This window comes from Lissotriton helveticus, chromosome 7, assembly GCF_964261635.1.
Source record: "Lissotriton helveticus chromosome 7, aLisHel1.1, whole genome shotgun sequence".
Classification (NCBI taxonomy): domain Eukaryota; kingdom Metazoa; phylum Chordata; class Amphibia; order Caudata; family Salamandridae; genus Lissotriton; species Lissotriton helveticus.
Window position 1 is genome coordinate 816,937,037 of NC_136068.1, and position 23,941 is coordinate 816,960,977.

A 23,941-nucleotide genomic window follows, 5' to 3' on the forward strand; every position below is an offset into this window, starting at 1 on the left:
GTTGCTTCTTCGAGACCTGGCCTCCAAATCCTCAGCTTTAGCGGTTAGCATAGCCAGTTGTTTATCTACCCCAGATTGCTTCGTGGTGATTTGGTTGGTGGCATCTTCCACAGCCGATATCCTGCGCTCGGCCATGTCGATCCTTTCTGTGTGTCTGTCTAGCCTTTCAGACATGCGGTCCACTCTGTGTGTAAGATTGTCAATTTTACCATCTATATTCGTCAGCGTAGTTTGGATCGTGAGGAACATCGACTGTATGTTGTCCGCCGGAAGCCCTCCTGTAGCCTGCGCTGGTGTTGTAATTGCCTGGTGGTCCTCTCCGGATTGGTCTTGCGTTTTTTTTTATTGTTGAAGTGTATTTTCGGTTGGTTTTTATCTGGTTTGCCCATTGTGTCTCAGGACTGGTCTGCCTCTTCGCACGGCCGCGGGGCCCCGGTCGCTCAAAGTGCGCAGCAAGCGAATTGCGTGCTATTCCAGCGTCTGCCACCGGTTCAGGCCCGGGCGTATATGTCAAACCAGTCTTTTGCAGGCATATACGAGTCGTCAGCGAGGCTCGATTATGTGCGTACGTTTCCGTTCTATATCTGCTAAGAATGGAGATTGGCAGGCTCTGCTGCAACCGCTGGTGTCTTAAAGGGCTGTGTGCCTTCTTGTTCACCTCAATGTCAGGCTCCTCACAGTGTCAGGATATGCCGTGGTGTCTCGTCGCTTATCTGCTGCCCGTCCCGGGGCGCGGTCGTGGGTTCTCCGGATTCAACTCAGTGCGCGCTCAGGTTATGGCCCTCGACCAGGTGTGACAATTCTGGCGCCCCGCCAGGCAGTCGCGTGTCCACTGGATGGAGATATAAGCTGTTTAAGCACACTCTTGCCCCGCTGTGTTTTGTGGTCCGTTAAGCAATACGTTAAGCAGTATGTTATTCTCCAGGGCCCACCTTCTTGGATCTTTCCAGGCTTCCCAGACCCCAGGTGCTCACCGCAGCCGTGTCAGGTTCCGAGAGTCCTCCATTTAAGCCCGTGTCTCGATGGGTCTAAACTGATCCGTGATTGCTGCACTGTGCACTTTGTTGTCACTCGCCTCGACGTTTAGGTTCCCCAGGTTGTACTAGGCCTCACTTCACTCTCGCACCTCCTCAGCCTGGGCCCGCAGCATGCCTCACAGCATCAAAATGGTACAAAAGGGGGTGGTGATGGACGGAGCATTTGAACCAATCAAACACTCACACCCAGTCAACAGATCTGGTTTTAATCCATCACCGTTCTTTAGCCCACTCTGCCACCCCAGTTCAGACATGGCCAATTATTTTGGCCACCATGAGTGTGGAAGGGTATGCTCAGACGTGAGTCCCTTGCTCATTGCACCATCAGGATTCAAGCAAGCCGGGCCGAAGACGGCTGTAATGCCAGAAACCGGTCCCCGCTGAACTGGGATGGTGCAGTGAGCTAAAAAACGGTGATGGATCAAGCCCTGATCTGTTGACTGGGTAGGAGTGTTCTGATTAACTTAGATACTCTGTCCATCACCACCCCCTTTTTGAAATCACAGCATCAAAAGGCATGCACTGCAGCTCCCTCTGACAAGCGACCGGCTAGCCGTACCTTAGGAGTGCGAGTGGTGCGCGGGCACGTTGGGTCTGTCTCCGGTCCCGGGCAGTTGCCCCTCGGTGCACCTCCGTCTCCGTGCGGGGGTCGGGATTGCCACTATCCGGATTGCGTGCTTTGCGTCGCGGCCCGGCTGTGCACTCCAGATTGATGCGTCTCCTGTGACGCCGCCATGCAGGCCTCGGCTGGTTGCGTGTCGTAACGTTCTCAACTCGGAAATTAGAATGCTGCTAGGCTCCCCCCGAGTGTAGGCGTCGTATTAATCTTTAAAATTCGGCACTTAATGGAGATGAGATTCACATATATAGTGCAGGATGAGGATGAAACTGGCGGCCGCCCGTAGGAGCTCGCTCAGTATGCGGCCATTTCGTTCCTCGGCTAGCTCCGCCCCCCACTGTCCGGTAGTTTAAGGGGCCGTATCAAGTTGCAGGGCAAATCCAGCGGTGATTGTATTTGCTCTCAGCCCGGCAGGAATCGAGCTAATTATCTGCCGGCGCCATTTTGCACACAGGTCCCGGAGTTTACAGGGTCCGATATCGGGTTAAATCGTCCAATTTACACAGCAGTTTTCAGCTCCATCACTACCGCTGGTCTTCCGGTTGTTGAATATTCATTTTAAAATAGGGGTTGTTTAGAACAAATAGCAGTTTAGTGTTGCAGTGCTTGACATCTTCACAGAGCTACAGCTCTGAGCGGCCATTGCGGCCGCCGACTCCTCTTCCTCCCGCCATAACGGAGGAGCCACCCCTGCCTGGATGTATTTCCCTACGCACATACGTGTTGGGCTATTTTAAATGCTTCAATATGTAAAAATAATAATTGTTGCATTTATTGCTCGAGGCAAAAACAAATTATTGTTATTAAGATGGCAAAAAAGGAAGAACAGGCCATGGAACTATAAAGTGGATTAGGCTTGTTTTGCAATTAGTGTTTTAAGTATTTTGTTTCATTTATGTCTTTAAATGCATGTTATTCATATTGCATTTTCAGCCTTGTGCATTCTCTTGCAGGCTGAAATTTAGAATTGTTATCCTTGCTTACAATTGTCAATTGGCTATTTATGCTTGGAGAGTGCTGTTCGCTTACTTCTGCCGGGGACATTATTTCTGAATAAACTTCTTATCGTGCTCCTGTGGCTTTGCAGTGGCTTTTTCATTTTGGCAATGATATTCTCCAGTATCCGTACTGCGGAAAGGGATTTCCTCTCTTAGGAAGGCGATGAGGGTTCTCCTCCAGCTTCACAGTGACTCCACTAGTGTTCTAGCAGCCATTCAGCTCAGATGCTTCCAGGGCTGACTCATTGCCCCCTCTCTGGTGTCCAACTTTGAAGTGCAACTTTCAGAGGACGCCTGTACCCAAGGTATAGCGGGAGTACTTCTATGTGCGTCATCGGCAGCTACTGTACGCACGTCATCGGCAGCAGCGGTCATGCATGCCAGTGGTGTAAACCTTCCAGCCCAAACGTCCTGTACAGCAGTTTACGTGCGGCCATCTTTTCTGACAGCCGCAGCTTTCCGACATGATTTTTCTACGTCCTGTATGGAAGTTACATGCTGCCATTTTCCCAGTCATTCACAGCTTTCCTACATGCATTTTCCAGCTATATCTCAGTAAGCGCCTGGGTGCTTTACTTACTCTTTTATTGTGCCAAATGTTTATGGGTTGTGTTTTCATCAACGATCATTTTTCAGCATTCAAAAGGTACTGAGTTTATTTATATTTATCTTATAAGTGTGCAACAATGCTGTAATCCATCGACAACCTTATCACAAAATCCTGGAGACCAACTGATGAGATGAAGCAAATGGTAGGGCTTGTTCAATAACTTTACGATGGCTATTGATGCCAGTTCATTTACAGCTTCCAGGAAAAAGGTTTTATTATTGATTGCTATGGGTACCAAGGCACAATTTGCCAGAGTGACTTCCCCCTCATGATGTTGAAGTATATGATGAGTTTCAAGAGGCTGTAGACAGAAAAATTATATTTCAGGGCTGAACCCAATATTGTCATGGAACTATAAACCTTCTGTCAAGATAAACAGAAGGAGAAAAAGAACTACAAAAAAGTTGGGAATTGTAGTCTTTTATCGAACTAGTATGTGTAGCACAGTGTATATCCGTTAATATCTTTAGCTATGGTAAACACTTGGAATGAAAGTACATCGAATAACTGGAGCAAATAACTGAAGTAATGTATACTGACGTGTGATAAACCTCTTGTACACTAAAAATTGTGTGTGTAGACAGGACATAATTGTCCAATATGACAACCATACTAGTTCGATAAGAGACTACAAATCCCAATGTTTTTGTAGTTTTTTTCTCCTTCTGTTTATTTTGAACAAGGTTTATTGTTTTGTAAGTTTTATAATACGCTATGATTATGGATTGTGTATATTTAGCAAGCACACGCCCGTAAAATAGGAATCCGTATCGGGAGTACAATTGACGTCTTGCCATGGACCCGGATGTGGTTTTCCACTTCCGGGGCATGGCACGTATTGTATACAGAGTATAAACGGAATACGCTTTCGACACCTCGTCCCCTTCTGCCGTTACACATATGCTGGAGAATTCGGGAAAAATGGTAAGAAGCCTCCTGACTTTGCGCTATGATGTAGCATATTTCTATGAATTAAGTCGGGCGTATGTAGTGTTGTAGTGTAACACGTCTGTTTTGTTTCATTCTTGATCTCCATGGTCAGTTGCCACTCTATAGGGTGATACATTGACTTTGGTGAGGCAGCGTGTTTTTTATGCATGTTATAACTACAATGGAGTACGTAATCATTATGAGCTCTTTCTGACAGCAATCGGATAAGCAAATATAGGAGATTGTTAAGGAACATAAAAGGACATGCCTGTGAACACTTATGACATGGCAAAGTGTATTTCATTCTGTTTTTTGACTTTTACACATGCTACACTTTTAGATTCTCGAGATCCGCGAGTAAAGGACCCTCTGTAGTTGGAGGTAGACGAGTGGTCTGGAACTGGGGAGATTGTGTTAAAAACACAAACAAGTTTGACACTTGTGTAGTGAGGTGGAATGTACACTGGTGTTTTGGTTGTTTTTATGTGGGAATATTGAAAAATGACTGACATGATTAATTCTATTTTTCACAGAATACGGACCAGACTGCAGCTGGTTTCATGGTCGTTTCCATAGAATTAAGTATGGTAATTCTATTATTTTTTTCACAATGATAGCAGAGTGACAAGATCTGGTCCTGAAGAATGCCACGAACCTTTGGTCATCAAGCAGAAACATGTTGACCTAGGCTAATAGGGAATATCTTTATCCCTATTTCTCACACTGGTTTTAGTTCTGTCCTTTGGGGGCAACTATTAAAGTTCTATTGCCCTCTTATGAGATAGTTTTAATTCACTACTCTAGTTGTTTTTTTTCACTCTGCCCCTTACTCTTACCAGCATTGGATGATTAAAACACCTCTCGCTCCTCTCCTGCGGGAGAGTTGTAGCCCCCACTGTGTACCTTACGATTGCAGTGTGCAAGAGGGAACCCAATGATGAAGCTTGTCACCTTTGGGGTGAGTGTTCTCGTCTTTATAATAATAATAGTCCCCCATTTTTACAACCAATTTTTAGGTAGAGTCGGTAGACCATCCGGTTACTTTTTGTGAGTACTATAGTATGGAGTGGTACCGTGGATGGTAACAATTTCTCCATTTGTGACCCCTTTAGTGAGATTATAGTTGACTCTGGATCACAGTTTTCTTTAATTTCTAATGTGTTTTTTCAAAACAATGGAAGGACAGAACCCTAGAGATTGACATTAAGACTTATTGTTATGGAAAGCCTACCATTAATATCCTAGGTTATTCTGTAGCTTCTATTTCATTTTCATCACACGCCATTTTAGGCAAGAGTTATGTTGCTAAAAATGGCCAACATGTGTTGGGTTGGAGACACCAATGAAGCTTAGGACTTGTTAAGGATCCTTCTGCTGATTTACCTGTTAATTGCATGTCCATACAATAAGTTTCCAGAAAGAATTGAGTGTTCTTAAAGGTTTTTCCCACAAAATGTATCTCGAAGACGGTGCGTCTCCTATTAGACATGAACTCAGATCTATACCTTTAAGTGCCAGGAAGGATCTTACTTTGCTTTTGAAACAGTTATACGATGATTGGGTTATGGAAGCGGCTATTGCTTCTGAATGGGTTCTCCCATTGTTTTGGTTAAAAAGAAGTCTGGTTCTTCCAGACTGTGTGTAGATTTGAGAGCCTTTAATTAAACAGATTTTAGTAAATTGTCCTCCCCTTCCCAAAATTTGTGAGTTGCTAGCACAACTGGAAGGAGCAAATTATTTTCCGGCACTGGATATAAAATCTGCATATCATCAAATTGAATTGGAAGAAAATTATAGACATCTAACAACATTTATCATTCCTGATTGGGCTTCTATATATATTAAGATGACATTTGAATTAGCATCAGCTGCGTCCGTCTTTCAAAAACGTATGTTTTACCTGTTTGAGGGTATAATGGATGGTGTCAAGGCATTTCAGGGTGACACATGAATATATGCAGACACAGTTGATTTTTGTAATCACATGCTTTCCAAGGTACTGCAGATCGTATATGATAGATGAATGACATTACAAATGTAAAAATGGAGGACCCCGGACTCAGAAGATTGAGTATCTTGAACATGTTAATTCTGAAAAATGCATGTCTCCTAAACAAAGCTTGCTTCGGGCTATTGAATCACTAGATACCCCTGACGATACAGATACATTGAGATCTTATCTGGAGCTATGTGAGTTTTATTCGAGATTTGTTCATTGAAGAATGCGTGGTTGCATCAGTGATTGATGTTTTAATGTTGTGTGAGAATGAGTTGTCTATTTAGAGTTGGATAGAGGGTTGTTAATGCAGTGATGATTTGTGCACAGTTTGTGATTTATCCAACAGAGGTTGGCCAAGTGAAAGTTTACTTTCTCCTGTTAAGCAAGGGTTTTGGAAGGTTTGAGATGTAATTTCAGTTTCTGATGGTATTGTCTTCAAAGAAGAACGCATTATTCATCCCAAAAGTATCCACCAAACTATTATTAGGTTGGCTCATTACGGACATCTTGATGAAAGGCTTACCAAGAAGACTTAGATAAATATTTTGGTGGCCATACATGGATGCTGAAATAGTGAGTTTTGTTAAACAGTGTACAATATGTGTGAATTCCGAAAAATCCCTTAATACCACTAAGTTCAATTTTTGCTATATACAGTTTCCTAAAAGGCCTTGGGAGAAATTAGTTTTAGACTTATTGGGTCCTTATGACAATTTCTCTCAACTTCAAGTTTATGGGTTTGTTCTCATTGATTAAATTGTCTAAGTGGGTTGAAGTCAAATGGACATTTCAACCTACCACTGACACGGTTATTCAGTTTCTCGCAGAATGTTTTACAAGTGAGGGTTTTCCCTGTAGTGTCGTGACCCACAATGGTATGCAGTTCACCTCTTTAGAAATTGCAGACATTTTTCAAGGGCAGAATTCTTTTTCATAAGAAGACTACGTTTTATTTATTCAATATAAATGGTCTAGTAGAGAGATTCAGCAGTCATCGTGGAGGGAGTCCAAACTGCTTTAGCTAATAAAGATGCCGTTAAGGAATTTGTTGCAAGAAAAATTTGGGCTTATCATACCAATCCCAATTTGGTTACTGGGTTTTCCCCTTTTTCTATGCTGAAAGGGAGGGTGCCCCATACCGATCTCAACCCATCTTGGATTAAAAGAAAATTATCCATTATTGATCTCAAGGAAATGTACAACAAGACTAAAACTAATGTTATTAAAAAACTAGCAAAAACAAAAATGGTATCAATTCAAGCAAGTTTAAGTTATCTGTGGGAGACTTTGTTCAGATAAAATGACTGTGTCATGGTAAAAAAGGAGAGTCAAAATTTTCAAGAGTTTATAAAGTCATCAGAGGGGGAAGATCATCTGCGAAACTGAACAATATGTGTGGGGTGCGCGCAGATTGGCTAAAGCTGCTAAGTGTTTGGCTGATAGGTCTAAGATTAGTGAGAGTGTTCTGGTAACCATAATTGTCCCGATCTTGATATATGTTTAGATTTTTGCTCACAATTTCCTTCTTTTACAGCTGGCATTGGAGTATCTATTCCTAGAATTCACAGGGTAATGCTGGAAACTCAGTAGGTAATGCATCATTTTGCAACAGTGCTTCTTCTGACTCTGCTGATTCAGAACCAGTTATAATGGAATTTAAGGGTATTTCTACTGATGACTTGGATGTCCACTAAGAGCTTGCCTTTACCCTAGAGGATAATCTTACTTTTGATTTGGGTTTGCATTCCGCTGAGAGTACCTATGAACGTCCAAGAAGGGCAAGAAGTGTACCTAAAAGATTTGATGATTTATGTTTTGCATCAATGTGTAAAGGAGGGAGGTGTATTGTGATTAGTGTTTGAAGTATTGTGTTTCATTTTTGTCTTTTCATGCATGTTGTTCATAATGTATTTTCAGGCTTGTGCGTTCTCGTTCAGGCTGAATTCTAGAATTGTTATCCTTGCTTACCGTTGTCGGTTGACTGTTTCTGCTCGAAGAGTGCTGTTCACTTTCTGCTGCTGGGGTCATTATCTCCAAAAAAACATCTTGTCCTGCACCTGTGGCTCGCATTGCCTTCTTCAGCTTGCTTGAGCTAAACGACCTGCAAAAGGACAAAGGATGAATTTGCATCATTTTTAAAGTTACAAGATGCAACACAGAGCGCCTGTACAACTCTAGCAATACTAATGAGCTAATAGCAACCAAAAAAACGGAAAATAACCTGTAATGGAGAGGAAAATAAATTTGTATTCATTTTACACAATGCATGCCTTGCGAGCAAATGGCTATAGCTCTTTTGAAGCTCTTGTCTCAGCCTGGAATGTAAACGGCCCAGAATCTATACAAAGAGTGATGGAAATATTCTGCTGTTTGTGTTCAGGCAATAAATCCTGCCTCCTCTAGGTTTTCACAACCCATGCAGGAAATCGAGGAAAATCTATAAAACAGAGAATAAAAGCTTTCTTGAACTTTGCGACGAAAAGCATGTTTGTCAGGTGTTATGTCAAGAATTTTTTTTAATGTAGCTATTTGAGCACATGAAAAAGAATGTGAAAATACCCGACAAATATTGTACAGAAGAGCTTCCCAAACGTTTTAGATCCCAACTCAATTACTACAAAGACAAACTTTTGTTACCCTCCTTGCTTTAATGGACATGAGCAGGGCATGACTGGCCAGACTCGGCATCAGGCGTTTCCCCGGGAGGCTGGAAGGGTAGGGTCCGGTTTTGCAGCAGTGCTGCAATATCACCTCCCAGTAACAAAAGCAGCATTGCTTTACCCGTGCACCCCCGGGGGCTGGTCCAACAAAGTTGCAAGGGCCGCTTTGAGCTCTCAGTCTGGCTCTAGCCATGAGGTGGCGATTTAAAAAAAATGAAACTAAAACATTTGTTTGGTAGCCCACTTCCACTTACAGACAGAGAGCATATTTTCTATTGAGATTGACACCAAAATTGCATAGACATACAGTTTTACTAATAAAACTATACTGCACGCAAATGATAATGTATGGAAATCGAGTTTCAGTGATTATTAATCATTTGTGCATCACAGAGTAAAGTTAATTGATTTGTTTTGATCCTATTAAAATCTTTGACAATAACAATGATTCGGCACTCCAACATGTGAAAAGATTAGTATATTCTACAAGTACAAGCAAAGTAAGAAGAAGCACATCAATTCAGCAGGTTCTTGTTTCTTTGTTTCTTTATTCACGGTCGCTTTTAAGAAGATATTTTGCAATAAAAAAACAAAGAAACAAGAATCTGCTGAATTGATGTGCTTCTTTTTACTTTGCTTGTACTTATAGAATATACTAATCTTTTCACATGTTGGAGAGCTGAATCATTGTTTTTGTCGTAAATGTATAGGATTTATATCCTTGGTGGCGTAAGGGGTATTGAGCCTCTGATTCCTTGCACCCTTGTATATTGTAAAATATTACCACTTTCGACATTGAGATAGGTGCATTTGTAATTAGATGATAAGCGTGACCCTTAATTGAGTGACGTCCCCTAGTCACAGCAATGTCCCAAATCTTGGGTTGACAAATTCAAAAAAGTTCCAAAGAAATCGGTTCAAATTAGGTGAAGATTCAAATTGCGTTTATTCGCATTGTGACGTTCGTAGAATTAATTCACAACAGCATTCAAAATAATCCAGTCTTTGAATTAGTACTTCATTTTCCAAATCAATATTTTGTTGTCCAATGCATTTCGGCTAGGTGATAGCCTTCATCGGGGACCGGATTCTACAAATTAAATGATCACATTAAGTATATATCAGGGACCAGTTCTCGAGTACATTCTCAAATACATTCTCAGGTAAATCTCAAACTATCAGGAAAAGTTGCATTTATCAATTAAAAACATCATCAAGTCAATGGATAGTAAGTATATGTGTAGCTAAAACTAAAAAAACTAAAAAACGATAGTTTTACCCTCCACCACAGTGAACTCTCGAAATGCGTGCGCCCTCTTCTCTATGAACCCGAAAAGATTCTAATACTCACTTCGTGAAGTAATGTGTGACTTCTTAGTTAGAATCCCCGCACACGAGAAAACACGGTATACCCGACCGGCATGTCAGGAACAATTAATCCTCTGTTTGGTAAACAGTGAGAGTGGACTTATGTTTATCGTTTTTTGGCGGCCATATTGGAGTGGTTTCAAAACGAAAACGGATCAAAACTCTATGGCAAGGAATATACCTAAACATGGTATATTGTATATAAACACTTGGTGGTGTGCAAAGGTTATCATATAAGCTAGAGAAGGTGGGTTTAATCACAAGTCTGTAAGGAATCTATGTTGAACCTCCTTATGTTAATAAAAAGTGAAAACAGACTAGGTTGGCGCTGGTTGTTCAAGGATTCAAAAGAAAATTCATTCTACTCATCTCAATTGTGTGAGGGAAGATAAATAAAATAAAATAAAAATAAAAAACAAAACTAAATCATCATTCTTCACATGAATAATGCATGTTCAATACATAATAATCAAATATGGCAATCAAAGGAAGAAACATCATGTTCAGTATCATATGGTACTTAATGGTGTTCATCATAAGTAACAATTAAACTCAATCCAGTCATTCATCCCGGTGGGTTTTAAAGTTTCCAATTTGAAAATCCAAAAGTTCTCACGTTGCAACAGGTTCTTGTGATTGTCAATTCCCTCTCGTTGTTTCACTATTTCTAGTACTGTGAACCTCAGTTGGCTAATGTTATGAGAAGCCTCACAAAAGTGGGAAGCAACAGTTGATTTCAATTGTTTGTTGCGAATGTTCGATTTGTGTTCATACAGTCTTGTTTTAATTTTTCTCAGTTTTTCCCACATAACCCTGACCACAGGGACATTTCAGCAGATATATAACGTTCATAGAGTCACAAGTAGCTGACACACGTAGTTTTATTTTATACCCTTTACTCGGATGGGTGATGATGTTCTCTCTGATGATACAATTACTGTGGCTGCAATTGTGGCAAGGTAATGTGCCATGGAATGTTTGTTCTGTATCATCCAACCTTTGTTTGATCATGTTTCCCAAGTTTGTTCCCCTTTGGTAGGCAAATAAAGGTGTCTCTTTGAAGATATTGTTGAAGTCAGTCTCTTGTGACAGTATTGACCAATGTCGTTTGATTATACTCTTGAATGTTTTGCTCTTGGTCGAGTATTTTGACACGACAACCATTCTGGTGTTTTCCATTTTAGGTGTTTGAATTAATAAATCATTTCTGTCTTTTAGGGCACATCTCTGTTTGGCCTCATCCAATGTGTTCTGTGGATATCCTCTGTTTTTGAATCTTGATTCCATCTCTTGTATTCTCGTTTCTAGTGTCTCAGGAGATGACACAATCCTTTTTACCCTTATCATCTGCGAGTATGGTAGATGTGTCTTCAAAGAGTTATTGTGAAAGCTATTATAATGTAATAGGTTGTTTCGATCTGTCATTTTGCGGTAAATATCTGTAATGAACTGTGATCCCTTTCTCTGTATCTCTACATCCAGAAATGTAATCTTGTTAGCATCGATTTCCGATGTAAATTGGATGCGTTCATCACGCTTGTTGAGTTCATGGATGGCTTCTTTGAGTTCAGGTTCTGGTCCAGTCCATATAATGAACATGTCGTCTATATATCTCAGGATTAATTTGGTGTTAGATCTCCATGGTTCTTGGTTAAGTATGTATTTAGTCTCGAAGCTCTCCATGTACAGGTTTGCATAGGAAGGTGCTGCCGAATTTCCCATGGCAGTCCCAGTTAGTTGTAAGTAAAATTTATCCTTCCATTTAAAGTAACTGTAGAAGAGGGTGAAGTGGAGTAGTTCCATCAGGAAAACTTTAAAATCCAGATCTATATCTGTGTTAAGCAAGGTCTGTTCAATCGCCTCAATACCATCTTGGTGAGGTATCGATGTATACAAAGATTTAACATCCATACTGCATAGTGTGATCTGTTCATCTTCCTCGATTTTTACCATTCTCAGTTTCTCTAAAAAGTGGGTTGTGTCCTTCGTAAATGTTTTCATCCTCAAAACACTGTGTTGTAGATATCTATCCAGCAGTTGACCTATTGGTTGATGTATGCTCCCGACTGTTGACACAATGGGTCGAAATGGAGGGTGTTCCAGATCCTTGTGTATTTTAGGTAACATGTGTATTACCGGGCTTCTAGGATGGTTTGTAATCAAAAATGTCCTTGTCCTGTCATTAATCACTCCATTGTTATATGCTTTGTTAATGATCTCATTGAGATCCTTTACAAATTGATCAGTTGGATTATGATCCAAAAGTTGGTAGACCTGTTTATCTCCTAGGTGATTTTCCACCTCTTGTTCATAGTGTGAAATATTCATAATGACTATGGCTCCTCCTTTATCAGCTTTCTGACAGATGATGCGTGGGTTCTTAGCTATTTTCCGAAGAACATCCATTTGTTTCTGTGTGAGATTGTTTCGCCTGGAGTTTCTTTTATAACTCAATTTTGATAGCTCCATTTTCACAAGATTTTCAAACTTATCTAATGTCTTATGTGACATAGGTGACTCATATGTGCTATGTGGAGTTAGTCCCAACAGTTGATCTGTTTTGGTTCCACTTTTGTCGGTCACTACATTATCAAAAAAATGTCTCAGGCGTAATTTCCTCATCAGTTTGTAAAAGCTGACCTCCAATTCAAGTCTGTCTGTTTCGGTTGTTGGTACAAAAGCCATCCCTTTCTGTAGTGTCTCCATGGAAATGTAATCCAATTTAACATCGGAGATGTTAATCACCAAGTTATTTAGGTCATGGTTTTCTTGGGTTTGTCCTTCTTCCTTTCTGCCATTACACTCCTGGTGTTTGGTGGATCTGTTTCTTTTCCCTTTGCCCCTCCTGGGTCTTCTTTTTCTCGTTGGCCCTCCTCTCTCCTCTAAAAAAGGCTCCTCTCTATTTCTTTGTGTCAAATTTTGGCCAGATCCCGAACTTTCTGGGAATTGTTCTTGTTGTGGTTGTTGTTGCCGGGGTCGACCGGTAGTTTTTGGTCTTGTAGATTGGTCACTGCCAGTTGATGACGTGTCTGTGCTTTGAGTGTATGGTTTGTTTTGTCTGCGGCGGGCATACACCTCTGCCCAGGTGTATACCTCCCCGAGTTTGTAATCCACGGTATCCCGTCGAAGTTTTCTGATTTTCCTGTCGTTAACCTCCTGGGTATGTTTGTTCAATTGGACATTGATGTCATCCAAAATCTTTTTCCAATCCTCTGGAGGTGTGCTCTTACTCAGTTCCTCGGTTACAGTTTCAATTTCTTTTTGTAACTCTTCTAAGATGGTTGACAATTCTTCTATGATTAATAGGATGAGGTCCAAAGAACATTTATTCAGGATGGCGAACCACTTGTCTTTGAATTTTAATGAGTTTTTACAAAGTGAGGGCTTGAGGGCTATTCTCAAACCTCGAGGAATTTGAAGTGCTCGGTGATATTTCACCAGTGTACTGGCATGGAGTCTTTGATTGATTGCCTTTTTCGAAAGGTAAAGTAATTGCCTGATATTTTGTTCCTTGTTTTTGGGAGAAGTAGTCTCTGATGTATCCTCTTGGATCAAAGAATAAATGCGACTCGCTTCGCTGGCTGTGAAAGCAAATGTTTCGGCTCGTTGATCAGTTATATTCAAAATTTCATCATATTGCATTTTGTTGTAGGTGCTAAGCGAATGGATCAGGAGAATTGTGAAGACAAAATGGTTTGTTGCGCTTGCACTCTATTGTGCCTGTTCAACCAGTTGTGGCGTGCTCTAGGGTGTACCCTCCTTCGAGGTACTAGTAAATCAAATGATAAGCGTAACCCTTAATTGAGTGACGTCCCCTAGTCACAGCAATGTCCCAAATCTTGGGTTGACAAATTCAAAAAAGTTCCAAAGAAATCGGTTCAAATTAGGTGAAGATTCAAATTGCGTTTATTCGCATTGTGACGTTCGTAGAATTAATTCACAACAGCATTCAAAATAATCCAGTCTTTGAATTAGTACTTCATTTTCCAAATCAATATTTTGTTGTCCAATGCATTTCGGCTAGGTGATAGCCTTCATCGGGGACCGGATTCTACAAATTAAATGATCACATTAAGTATATATCAGGGACCAGTTCTCGAGTACATTCTCAAATACATTCTCAGGTAAATCTCAAACTATCAGGAAAAGTTGCATTTATCAATTAAAAACATCATCAAGTCAATGGATAGTAAGTATATGTGTAGCTAAAACTAAAAAAACGAAAAAACGATAGTTTTAACCCTCCACCACAGTGAACTCTCGAAATGCGTGCGCCCTCTTCTCTATGAACCCGAAAAGATTCTAATACTCACTTCGTGAAGTAATGGGTGACTTCTTAGTTAGAATCCCCGCACACGGGAAAACACGGTATACCCGACCGGCATGTCAGGAACAATTAATCCTCTGTTTGGTAAACAGTGAGAGTGGACTTATGTTTATCGTTTTTTGGCGGCCATATTGGAGTGGTTTCAAAATGAAAACGGATCAAAACTTTATGGCAAGGAATATACCTAAACATGGTATATTGTATATAAACACTTGGTGGTGTGCAAAGGTTATCATATAAGCTAGAGAAGGTGGGTTTAATCACAAGTCTGTAAGGAATCTACGTTGAACCTCCTTATGTTAATAAAAAGTGAAAACAGACTAGGTTGGCGCTGGTTGTTCAAGGATTCAAAAGAAAATTCATTCTACTCATCTCAATTGTGTGAGGGAAGATAAATAAAATAAAATAAAAATAAAAAACAAAACTAAATCATCATTCTTCACATGAATAATGCATGTTCAATACATAATAATGAAATATGGCAATCAAAGGAAGAAACATCATGTTCAGTATCATATGGTACTTAATGGTACTTAATGGTGTTCATCATAAGTAACAATTAAACTCAATCCGGTGGGTTTAAAGTTTCCAATTTGAAAATCCAAAAGTTCTCACGTTGCAACAGGTTGAACCGATTTCTTTGGAACTTTTTTGAATTTGTCAACCCAAGATTTGGGACATTGCTGTGACTAGGGGACGTCACTCAATTAAGGGTCACGCTTATCATTTGATTTACTAGTACCTCGAAGGAGGGTACACCCTAGAGCACGCCACAACTGGTTGAACAGGCACAATAGAGTGCAAGCGCAACAAACCATTTTGTCTTCGCATTTGTAATTAGCCCATACCCCTTGTTTTGTGTTTATTGTACCAATTAAAATCTTTGTTAATATCACACTTCAACATAACCAAAAAATGTGCTTCAGTTCTGCTTTCCTAATTGTTGAATTTGGACAGTTGATGTACAGGTATTTCGATTGTTTTGTGTGCTACAAAAAAAGACATCCTGCAGACTCCTTTCACCTCCTTGTCCCCCAGTAAGCTTATCACATAATTCACTTTACCGTTCTTTCTCTGATTGAAACGTAAAAGTTCGAAAACACATCCCATAAAAAAAAAATAAGCTACAATTTTTCAGAAGATACAGCTTGACATTTGACTTCTGTCTGAAGCGGAGCAAATGTGACAAGATAAATACAGAATAAAAAAATTCCTAGCTGTTGTAACAAAGTTTAATTTCTGTTAAGGTCTCAGAGGCGAGGATTATGCTCACACTTTCTTCCTTTTATTAATTCCAGCAGTGTTCAACTTTAAACTACATTTCCCATCCAACACCCAGAAAGGACTACAAAACAAAGTTCAACCAATCAGAACAAATGTCAAGTCGATATAGCCAACTGTGTCCTGGTCAATGTCCTCTTTCTTGAGTGCGACCAATATTTTCAGATAGAGTTCCTTAGTCCACTTTAGTCGAATGAGAACCTGGGAAAAACAAAAGTACTGTCACTCGGACAGCTCACATAAGAATACATCCAGAGTGTAAATAACAATGCAATAAACATTTGTTTTTCAATAATACATACTTCCAAAGCTTCAAGTTATGAATGCTATACTTATACCTTACGAATATCCAGAATCAAGACCAATGTCTATTTGACCACATCTCCCTTGAACCCAGGCAGGCGGGAAGTTCATAGAAACCTATGCGGGAATAATTCTTCCTTAATAGAATTGAAACTTTCTGTTACACCAGCTAGCAATTTTTTTTATTCTTTGTCATGATTGGAGGCCACCACCAAAGAGGCCATATCAGTCACCGATTTAAAATAAAACCGTTTGAACATAGAGTATGAAGACCAATCTGCTGCATTAAGAATATCCTCTAGTCGAGCCCCTAGAGCAGAGGTCTTCAAACTGTTCGGCACGCCCCCCTGGGAGGGCATGGAAGTGTTCGCAGGGGGGCACGAATGGGTCTGCAATTACATGTAAATGAAGACTGTTTGGAAGCCTGAAAGGCGCTTTCTAAGTTGTCTTCATTCACATGCAGTAATTAAAGCCCATAAAAACGGGCCAGGACAGTAATTCTGAGTGACAGGGAGCAGGGTTAGTGAGTGTGAATTTTGTGTGAAAGACAGGCGCGCACCGACCATTGTGCTCAGAGGGATTTAGCCCCCCCCCCCTCGTCAAGTTCTGGGGCATGGGCTGGCAGGGCTGAGGGCTTGACCTTCAATTACTAAAGTGTCCCATACAGTGATGGTTTAGAGACCAGACAAGCCACTAGGCGTTTTTATTACTTTTCAAAAACGCTGATGTCTTCTCGTCTCATATTATATACGAGTGTTTCGATGCCATAACACAAAACAATGACCTACCATATTTAATGTGGATTGGTGGAAATCGGCAGGGGTAAAAAAAATGCCATTATCACACCCCACACCCATCAACAAATAGATAGCATAAGTATCCAGCGACACTTCCACTTCGACATGTTAGCCACAATACATTCCCATCACATGGCGGTTAAAAGGCTGTACTATACCAAAAGAATTTTGCTTTCTACACAGAAGTCCAAACATTTAGACCAGTGTATTGAATTATAACATACATCTTAATAGAGTTTTATTTATTTCTTGGTGCTGTTATGCTAGTGATATCGGGCAGCACTATTAGAAGTAAAATGCACAAAAGAAAGATTACGTTTTGACATCAAATAAAAAAATTAACCTTCCATGTATAAACCTGCTTACTTCTCAATATATACAGCTGGGTGTATGTAGGTAGATATATATGCCATTTTGTGCCATCTACAGATATCTACGAGCAACCTGAAGAGATTAGGGATTCACGCAGGTCTGTCCAACCTTTCACCTGCTGATAAACACAGGCTGATAAAGGGGATACCACTGAGTTACAGTTAGAACTTGTTATTCACAATGATGCAAAAATTGGAGCATGGCTGGTTCCTGTCAGAGATGGCATGGTGAGCAAAATAATTATGGACTGGAATACAGCCTCAAGCAGTTACCAGTGGTAGAGAGAAATTCAAGCTTTTCACCCATTCCTTTTGTGCTTTCTTCAGCTTCACGCTGTAAGAGCCTAGACCTGGATCTTGTGCTCACTCCATCACAGGACTCAATCACCTGACTGAACAGGGCAAATGGGCCAAAACAGATTTAGGGCTGCTTGTGCTCTTGTTCTGAGGGCTCTGGGTCTCAAGTCTCAGCAAGACTATTCCTACTGAAGCAGGGCCGAGGCTAATTTGCTCGTTTCTGTCTGGGGTGGTATGGTGGGCAAAACAATCATGCACTGGAATAGGGTCCTGAAGAATTACCACTGGTTGAGATTAACTCAAACATTCAACACAGTACTTTTCTACTTTTTGCTAAATCTGCTGTAGCAATCGCTATGTAGAACACAACATTTTAAATGTGCTAAATGACTAAAATGGGTTCCATGGATTATGCTGGAGTTTCTACCCGGGCCTTCTTGGTGCATGTGGGACCATCATGACATCCTGGCCTTTTACATGTTCTGGCCTTTATTTCACTACTAACAAATAGTGAGAAATGTGTGCTGATTGTAGAGTATTTACCCTCTGCTATAGGCTAGGTGTTTTAGCTCCTACCTTGTTGCTTTCTCTGGGCCTCGTAACCTTTACCCTGACTGCCTTTACCAGCTTCTACAGTCTTCTTTTGTTTTCCACTGATGGGACTTACCACCACACCTCCCAGGTGGCGGATGGTCTCCTGGTGTCCAGAAAAAAATTTCATGGGCTGGGTGGTTTGCAGATCAGCACCGAGGGAAGACATGAGTTCTGGGAGATGACAGAAGCATCAGCAGGAGACCACTGACCCAACCCTCTTTATTATGTGCTGCTAGCACCAACATATTTCCAAATATTAGTTGTTTTCATGCAGCTGTGGTACTTGCCAAGCATATCAAAAGCATAAATACATATTGGATGTTAGAACTCATGGTTACCATGTAGTACTACTAAATACAGCTTCAACAATCTGTGCGTTATAGTGCTGTCCAGATTATGTAGCATACCACTACAGTAAAAGGAGCCTCAACTGTTCATTGTAACCCAGGTTCTAATAATGTTTATGCCACCATTGATCAAAGTATTAGACCCCCCTGCCCCCCGGACTAGGAGTCTAGTTGCGCCCCTGATCCAAAACATGGCTAAAACGTCTGCAAGTTAAACTAATCAAGGGGGAAATGCTATTTTACCTTATGAAACCTCAGTTGGTTAATGTGTTCACTGCAGATTGCTTCGTGTGTGACCAGACAAAGTCACAGAATTACATCCTGATTGGTGCAATGAGGAACAGTGATTTGTTTATAGCGCTACAAGGTCCTAGTCTGTGACAGAAAGCACTATGAATGCCATTATTTTAAAATTGTATTACACTGTATAAAATAGGCTACTGCAAAATACTGTTTAAGGAAAAACAAGTGCTTTAAAAAACAAATTTCTGTGATAAGCATTTAAACTATATCTAATGTAAATATATTTATGTGTCCATTACAAAATGTGCAATCCTTTTAATGGACACATATATTACCTCTCAAAAAAGAATAAATGTTTGTCACCATGTAGCTGATTGACTCCTTTAATGAAAAGCTACACTGACTCCAAAGCAGCCTTTATATTTGGTGATTAACCACTGCACACATTTCCATTTTTTTCATGTAGCTAGCACCTCGGTGGGAAGGCATGATTCTTCTTTAGTTCTCTACTATCTGTTTCACAGAACAGGACCCCCTCCCACCCTCTGTGAGTGGGTACTGGAAGTCTTATGGCAGTCTTACTATAAAAAAGAACACAGGGTGCATTTTGCTTGCTAGCATTAGGGCTCAAGTCACTATTGTTGCACACAGAACATGGCCCAAGCAACAGGGGAGGAGGGAGGGGTAAATGTGATTTTTTTGTTGCTGTTTTTACACAAAGTGGCAGAAAGCCTGTTTGGGCATCTGGCCTAGAAGTAATGGTCCTGTTGAGTCGGCAGAGTGGACAGCCTGAAGCTTTAGGTATTATTGGTGCAGCATTTGCATTAGAGAGCCAGGGCATACTTGCTGTGCCAGTGCGTCTTTGAAACCTTGGCGCAATGACCTGAGGGAGAGGAAAAATGACTGCAGAGGAGACACCTTGATTTGGACATCATAGAGATGAGAGGGAAGCAGAGAGAAGGGAGGGGGAGAGAGATGATGAGAGATGGGATTGAGAGGGATGGTGTGAGATGAAAGCCTATGTTGTTAACAAACGTCTGCACCTATCATTCGTGAAATAGGTGCCGTGACACTTTTGCCCAGGGGTCCACTGCATCACAAGTTTTAATGTTTTACAATAAAAAGGGTGCATGGGGGCTCATTTTCCTTGGTAGCATTAGGACAGATGGTGCCCTTGATGCAAAAAATGTGGGCAGCATGCAGTAGCTCATTTTCTTTCAGTAAGAGACCGGGCTTGTTGCGAGATTGAAGTGATGGTCAGAATTTGTGGGGAAGGAGTGGAAGAAGAGGAGATAGACTGCTTCTAAGGGCTAAAGCCTTCATTAATGTGGCAGATGGAGTGCCTTGAGGCCCACAGCACCCCAATTATGGGTAGCAGTGTTTTGGATTAATTCTATTCTTGTTTGATGCTGTTGCATTTTTATAAGTCTCACATTCAGTGTGGATTACGAGCTACAGTAAAGCAATCCTGAAATGATAACATGATCCTGCCCCCATTGATCACCCCTCCCCTCCGCAAATCTTTGCCATATAGTTTTGGAGGGGGGCCCAACTTCGAAACATTGTGCTTAGGGGGGGCTCGGAGAAAAAAAGTTTGAAGACCTCTGCCCTAGAGTGAAGGCTTTAGAAGCCATAGCCCCATGTAGAGTGAGCTCCGAAATGCGATACATCAATGCCCGCTTCCTGGATGACCCAATGGATCCATTGAGCAATGGTGGGATAAGAGACCGCTTTCAAAGGTTTCTTTAATGCAATCAACAATTGTCGATCCCCGGGAGGGCAACGTCCTCAGTCATACTTTCATGGGCCTTTAGACATCTCACCACACACAACTTGGTGGACTTATCTAAAGCCAGATGAGATATCACTCTTGAATTCGAATTTGTTCTTCATAAAATAGTGAAGGTAACCCCATGTGGGGTAAAAACCTGACTGGTAATGTCGGGCACTCTCCCTTCAGAAACCCTGCGTCAGGAGATTAGGCATAACATTGCTAATTTACCGGGAAATTATATTCTTGACAAAAAAATCATTGCACTGCCAAGGCTTGAAAAGTTAAAGCACCTTGTTAAAATCCTACAAGGATTAATACCGTGGCTCCAGGGGCAGAGCCAAATGGATCCCTCTCATCAGTTTGAACACCAGTGGGTGGCCCCGGATGTTCATGCCTTGAATTGCCAAATGACCTGCTGAAATGGCTGATCGATATGAATTATTCGTTCGATACGCCAGGCCCTGTGAGGCCAAGAAATTCATGACAGGGACAACTTTGCCAGGGACAACTTCGCACCCCAGAGGATCCTCACCGAGTTGAAGACACCAACTAACCCATTTGGACCACGTGGACTTGTAGTCCTTCGTGGTTCCATCTGCCCAGGCAATGGCCAACATTCTTTCAGCCTCTCGTGAAGGCCCCAGGATTTGTCAGTGTTCCCTGTAATATGCCTCACCATGCATTCTCCCCTGCAAAATAAACAGGTGATAGTTACGCAGAGGATCCCGAAGGAGATCTGGTGCATGGGGTGGAAGGATTGGAGAATCGCAGGAAAATTCCAGAAGAACTGAAAACCAGACTTGAGATCTCCAATACAGCGTGATCAGAACAGTGGCCGCCTGTTGACGTCCTTCATGTGTTGAGAGGTGCCTGATTATAGCAAATGGGGAAACACGTATGCCCTTCTCCGCCGACCAATCCTGAAGGAGGGTGTCCGCCACCAGCAGGTCCGGCTTGCAACTGAAATATCTGGCCATTTGATGGTCCAGCCAAGACACAAAAAGGTCAGCCAGGAACAGGTCCCAGTGTTCCTCCAACTTCCTGAAGATCTTCGGGCGTAGCTGCCACAGTCTGGTATCCAACCATTCTCTCGAACACCAATCCGCCACCCAGTTGGAGGCTCCTGGGAGTTATTCTGTAGTCACTGACAAATTGTTGGACAGGCAAAAGGCCCACAAATCTTTGGCCGGATCCACCAGGAGTTTTGATCCGGTGCCCCCAAAATGGTTGATGTAACGTACTGCCGAAAGGTTGTTCATTGTGAGAAGAACACAACAAGTCACCTTTTCCTTGGCCAGCCTTGGAACGCAAACGAGCCCGCCATGAGATCCAGACAATTTATGTGTAGTTACTGCTCTTCGGCGGACCAATTACCACCAGCAAATGAGTCCCCGCGGCGAGCACCCCATCCAGACTAGTTGGCGTTGGACTCAAGGCTTCCATGTGCACCAGCAACCACCGTATTTCGTTCTTGAGTTCCTCCATCAGTGGAACATGTTCTGGGTACTGCGAAGGTTGGAGGCTTTGAGCCGGTTCAGTGCCTTGTAATGTAGCAGGCCCGGGCAGATCGCTTGGATCGAGGAGGTAGGAGACCTACCACTTGTGCAATCTGTCGCAACAAGGTTGCAGGTCTGGACAGTGTCTTCGGGAGCTTTCGCTGGATTTTCGCTATCTTCTTAGACGGGAGACTCCGAGTTCTCTGTGGAGTTGACCACAAACACCAGAAACGACGTCTGTTTGAAGGGGTTAGAAGAGTGACTTCTTCTCATTGATGATAAACCCCAAGCTCTCCAACAGGTGAATCGTCTGCAGTTGTTGCAACAGTGTGACCGGACACAGTTCCATTAGAAGGAGATCGTCTAGATAGATAATTAGGCGATAACCCTGGTCCCTGAGATTCTCTATGACTGGTTTCAACACCTTGGTGAAGCACCAAGGGACTGAAGAAAGTCAGAACGGTAAAGTCCTGAACTCGTAAACCTGTTCTTACCACCTGAACTGGAGAATTCTGCGGTGCAGGGGAAAATGGGAACTGTTAAATACGCGTCCTTGAGATCTAAACGCACTATCAAGTCGTCTGGTCTCAGAACATCACGCATAAGATGTAAGGCCTCCATCTTCAAGTGGCGATACTGTAGCCATCCATTGAATGCCCTGAGATTGATTACAGGCCTCTGGCTCTTGTCCCACTTCTCCACCAGGAAGAGATTTCTGAGACACCCACGCAGGTGAAGGTAAGTGGGGAAAATTGCCTTCTTCCAAAGCAGATCCACCACTTCCCGATCTATCATGGCAGCCTGGTCCTCTGAAAACACTAGCAGACATGGGCAGGAAGGCTGACGGGAGAACAATTAAATTCTATATGGAAACCTTGTATGGTTTGCAGTAACTATGAATCGAAGGTAAGAGCCTCCCAATTGTTTAAGAATAGAGCCAAACAACCTTCCACCTTTAGTTTGGAAGAAAGGAGATTACTCACCTGTTTGGGCCAACTGGAATTGTCCCCTGGAGGCACCTGTGTGGTTGTAGCCTCTTCTAGTGGGGAAGAAATCCCCAGAGTGGGATTGGTCCTTTACTTTGCGAAAACCTTGAGCCCAGGGAGGGCCTTGTTTCTAGTAAGGGGCAGCTGAGAGCCCTGTGCCACGCCCGGCCCCCACAAAAATTCTAGGGTGGAAGCTTTTCTTAATTGAGGCTTGCGCCTTGTCGAGAGATGTAAATGTGGCAACAAATTTGCTTAACTCTTTAATGTAAGGCTCCCCGAAAACCCCTCCTTGCGCCACTGTGTCTGCTACAGATGTCGCAAAAATTTCTAATTTGGGATCCATCTTTAATAAAAAGGGATCAGTGCCTCTCTGCTGATGGGGCACAATTGGCGTTCCCCGGAAAGGTTACTGAGTGTAGTGCTCAACCAGATAGTAACTGGGGAGATCTCCGTACTTGAAGCCTTAGTCTCTTCCGCCAGCTCCCAAAATTTTGAGAGGGACCTATGACACTCGATAACTTGTCCTGACAGAACTTCCAGGACCTGTCAATACCCTTTTTGGGGTCTCAAATATACTTCTGGAGGAAAGTGGGCATTCTAGTATCTATTTCCAGCGTAAGGGCCACCTTGCTGGCTAGGGAGGGGCACGGACACTTCGCTCTAAAGCGGGCACACACTTCCTTCTCGAGAGGTTTACGCAATCGGTCTCCCACATAATTGCCTATTTTCGCCGATGGTAGTCAATCTGCTGATCGTGAATATACCAAGTCGTCAGAGTCTAGCATGTCAGAAGTATCTTCCGTCTGGACATCTGAGGGTGCAACACGGGAAGGGTTAGGGGAAGGTCACCAGGGCTTTAAGGGGCCTGCCTCATCGTTGAAATCCCATGGGAATCATCATCCTC

The 23,941-nt window shown here is 42.1% G+C and overlaps 1 protein-coding gene across 1 annotated transcript in view; it reads right to left on the reverse strand.

The window, feature by feature from the left end:
- Window positions 1-23,941, reverse strand: part of JADE2 (jade family PHD finger 2) — an 874,388-nt gene that overhangs the window by 604,447 nt on the left and 246,000 nt on the right. Inside the window, exon 2 of the mRNA XM_078653277.1 lies at window positions 8,162-8,294. Coding sequence (XP_078509403.1) covers window positions 8,162-8,263 — 102 coding nt within the window. The 5' untranslated portion in view covers window positions 8,264-8,294. The remainder of the gene's footprint in view (window positions 1-8,161; window positions 8,295-23,941) is intronic.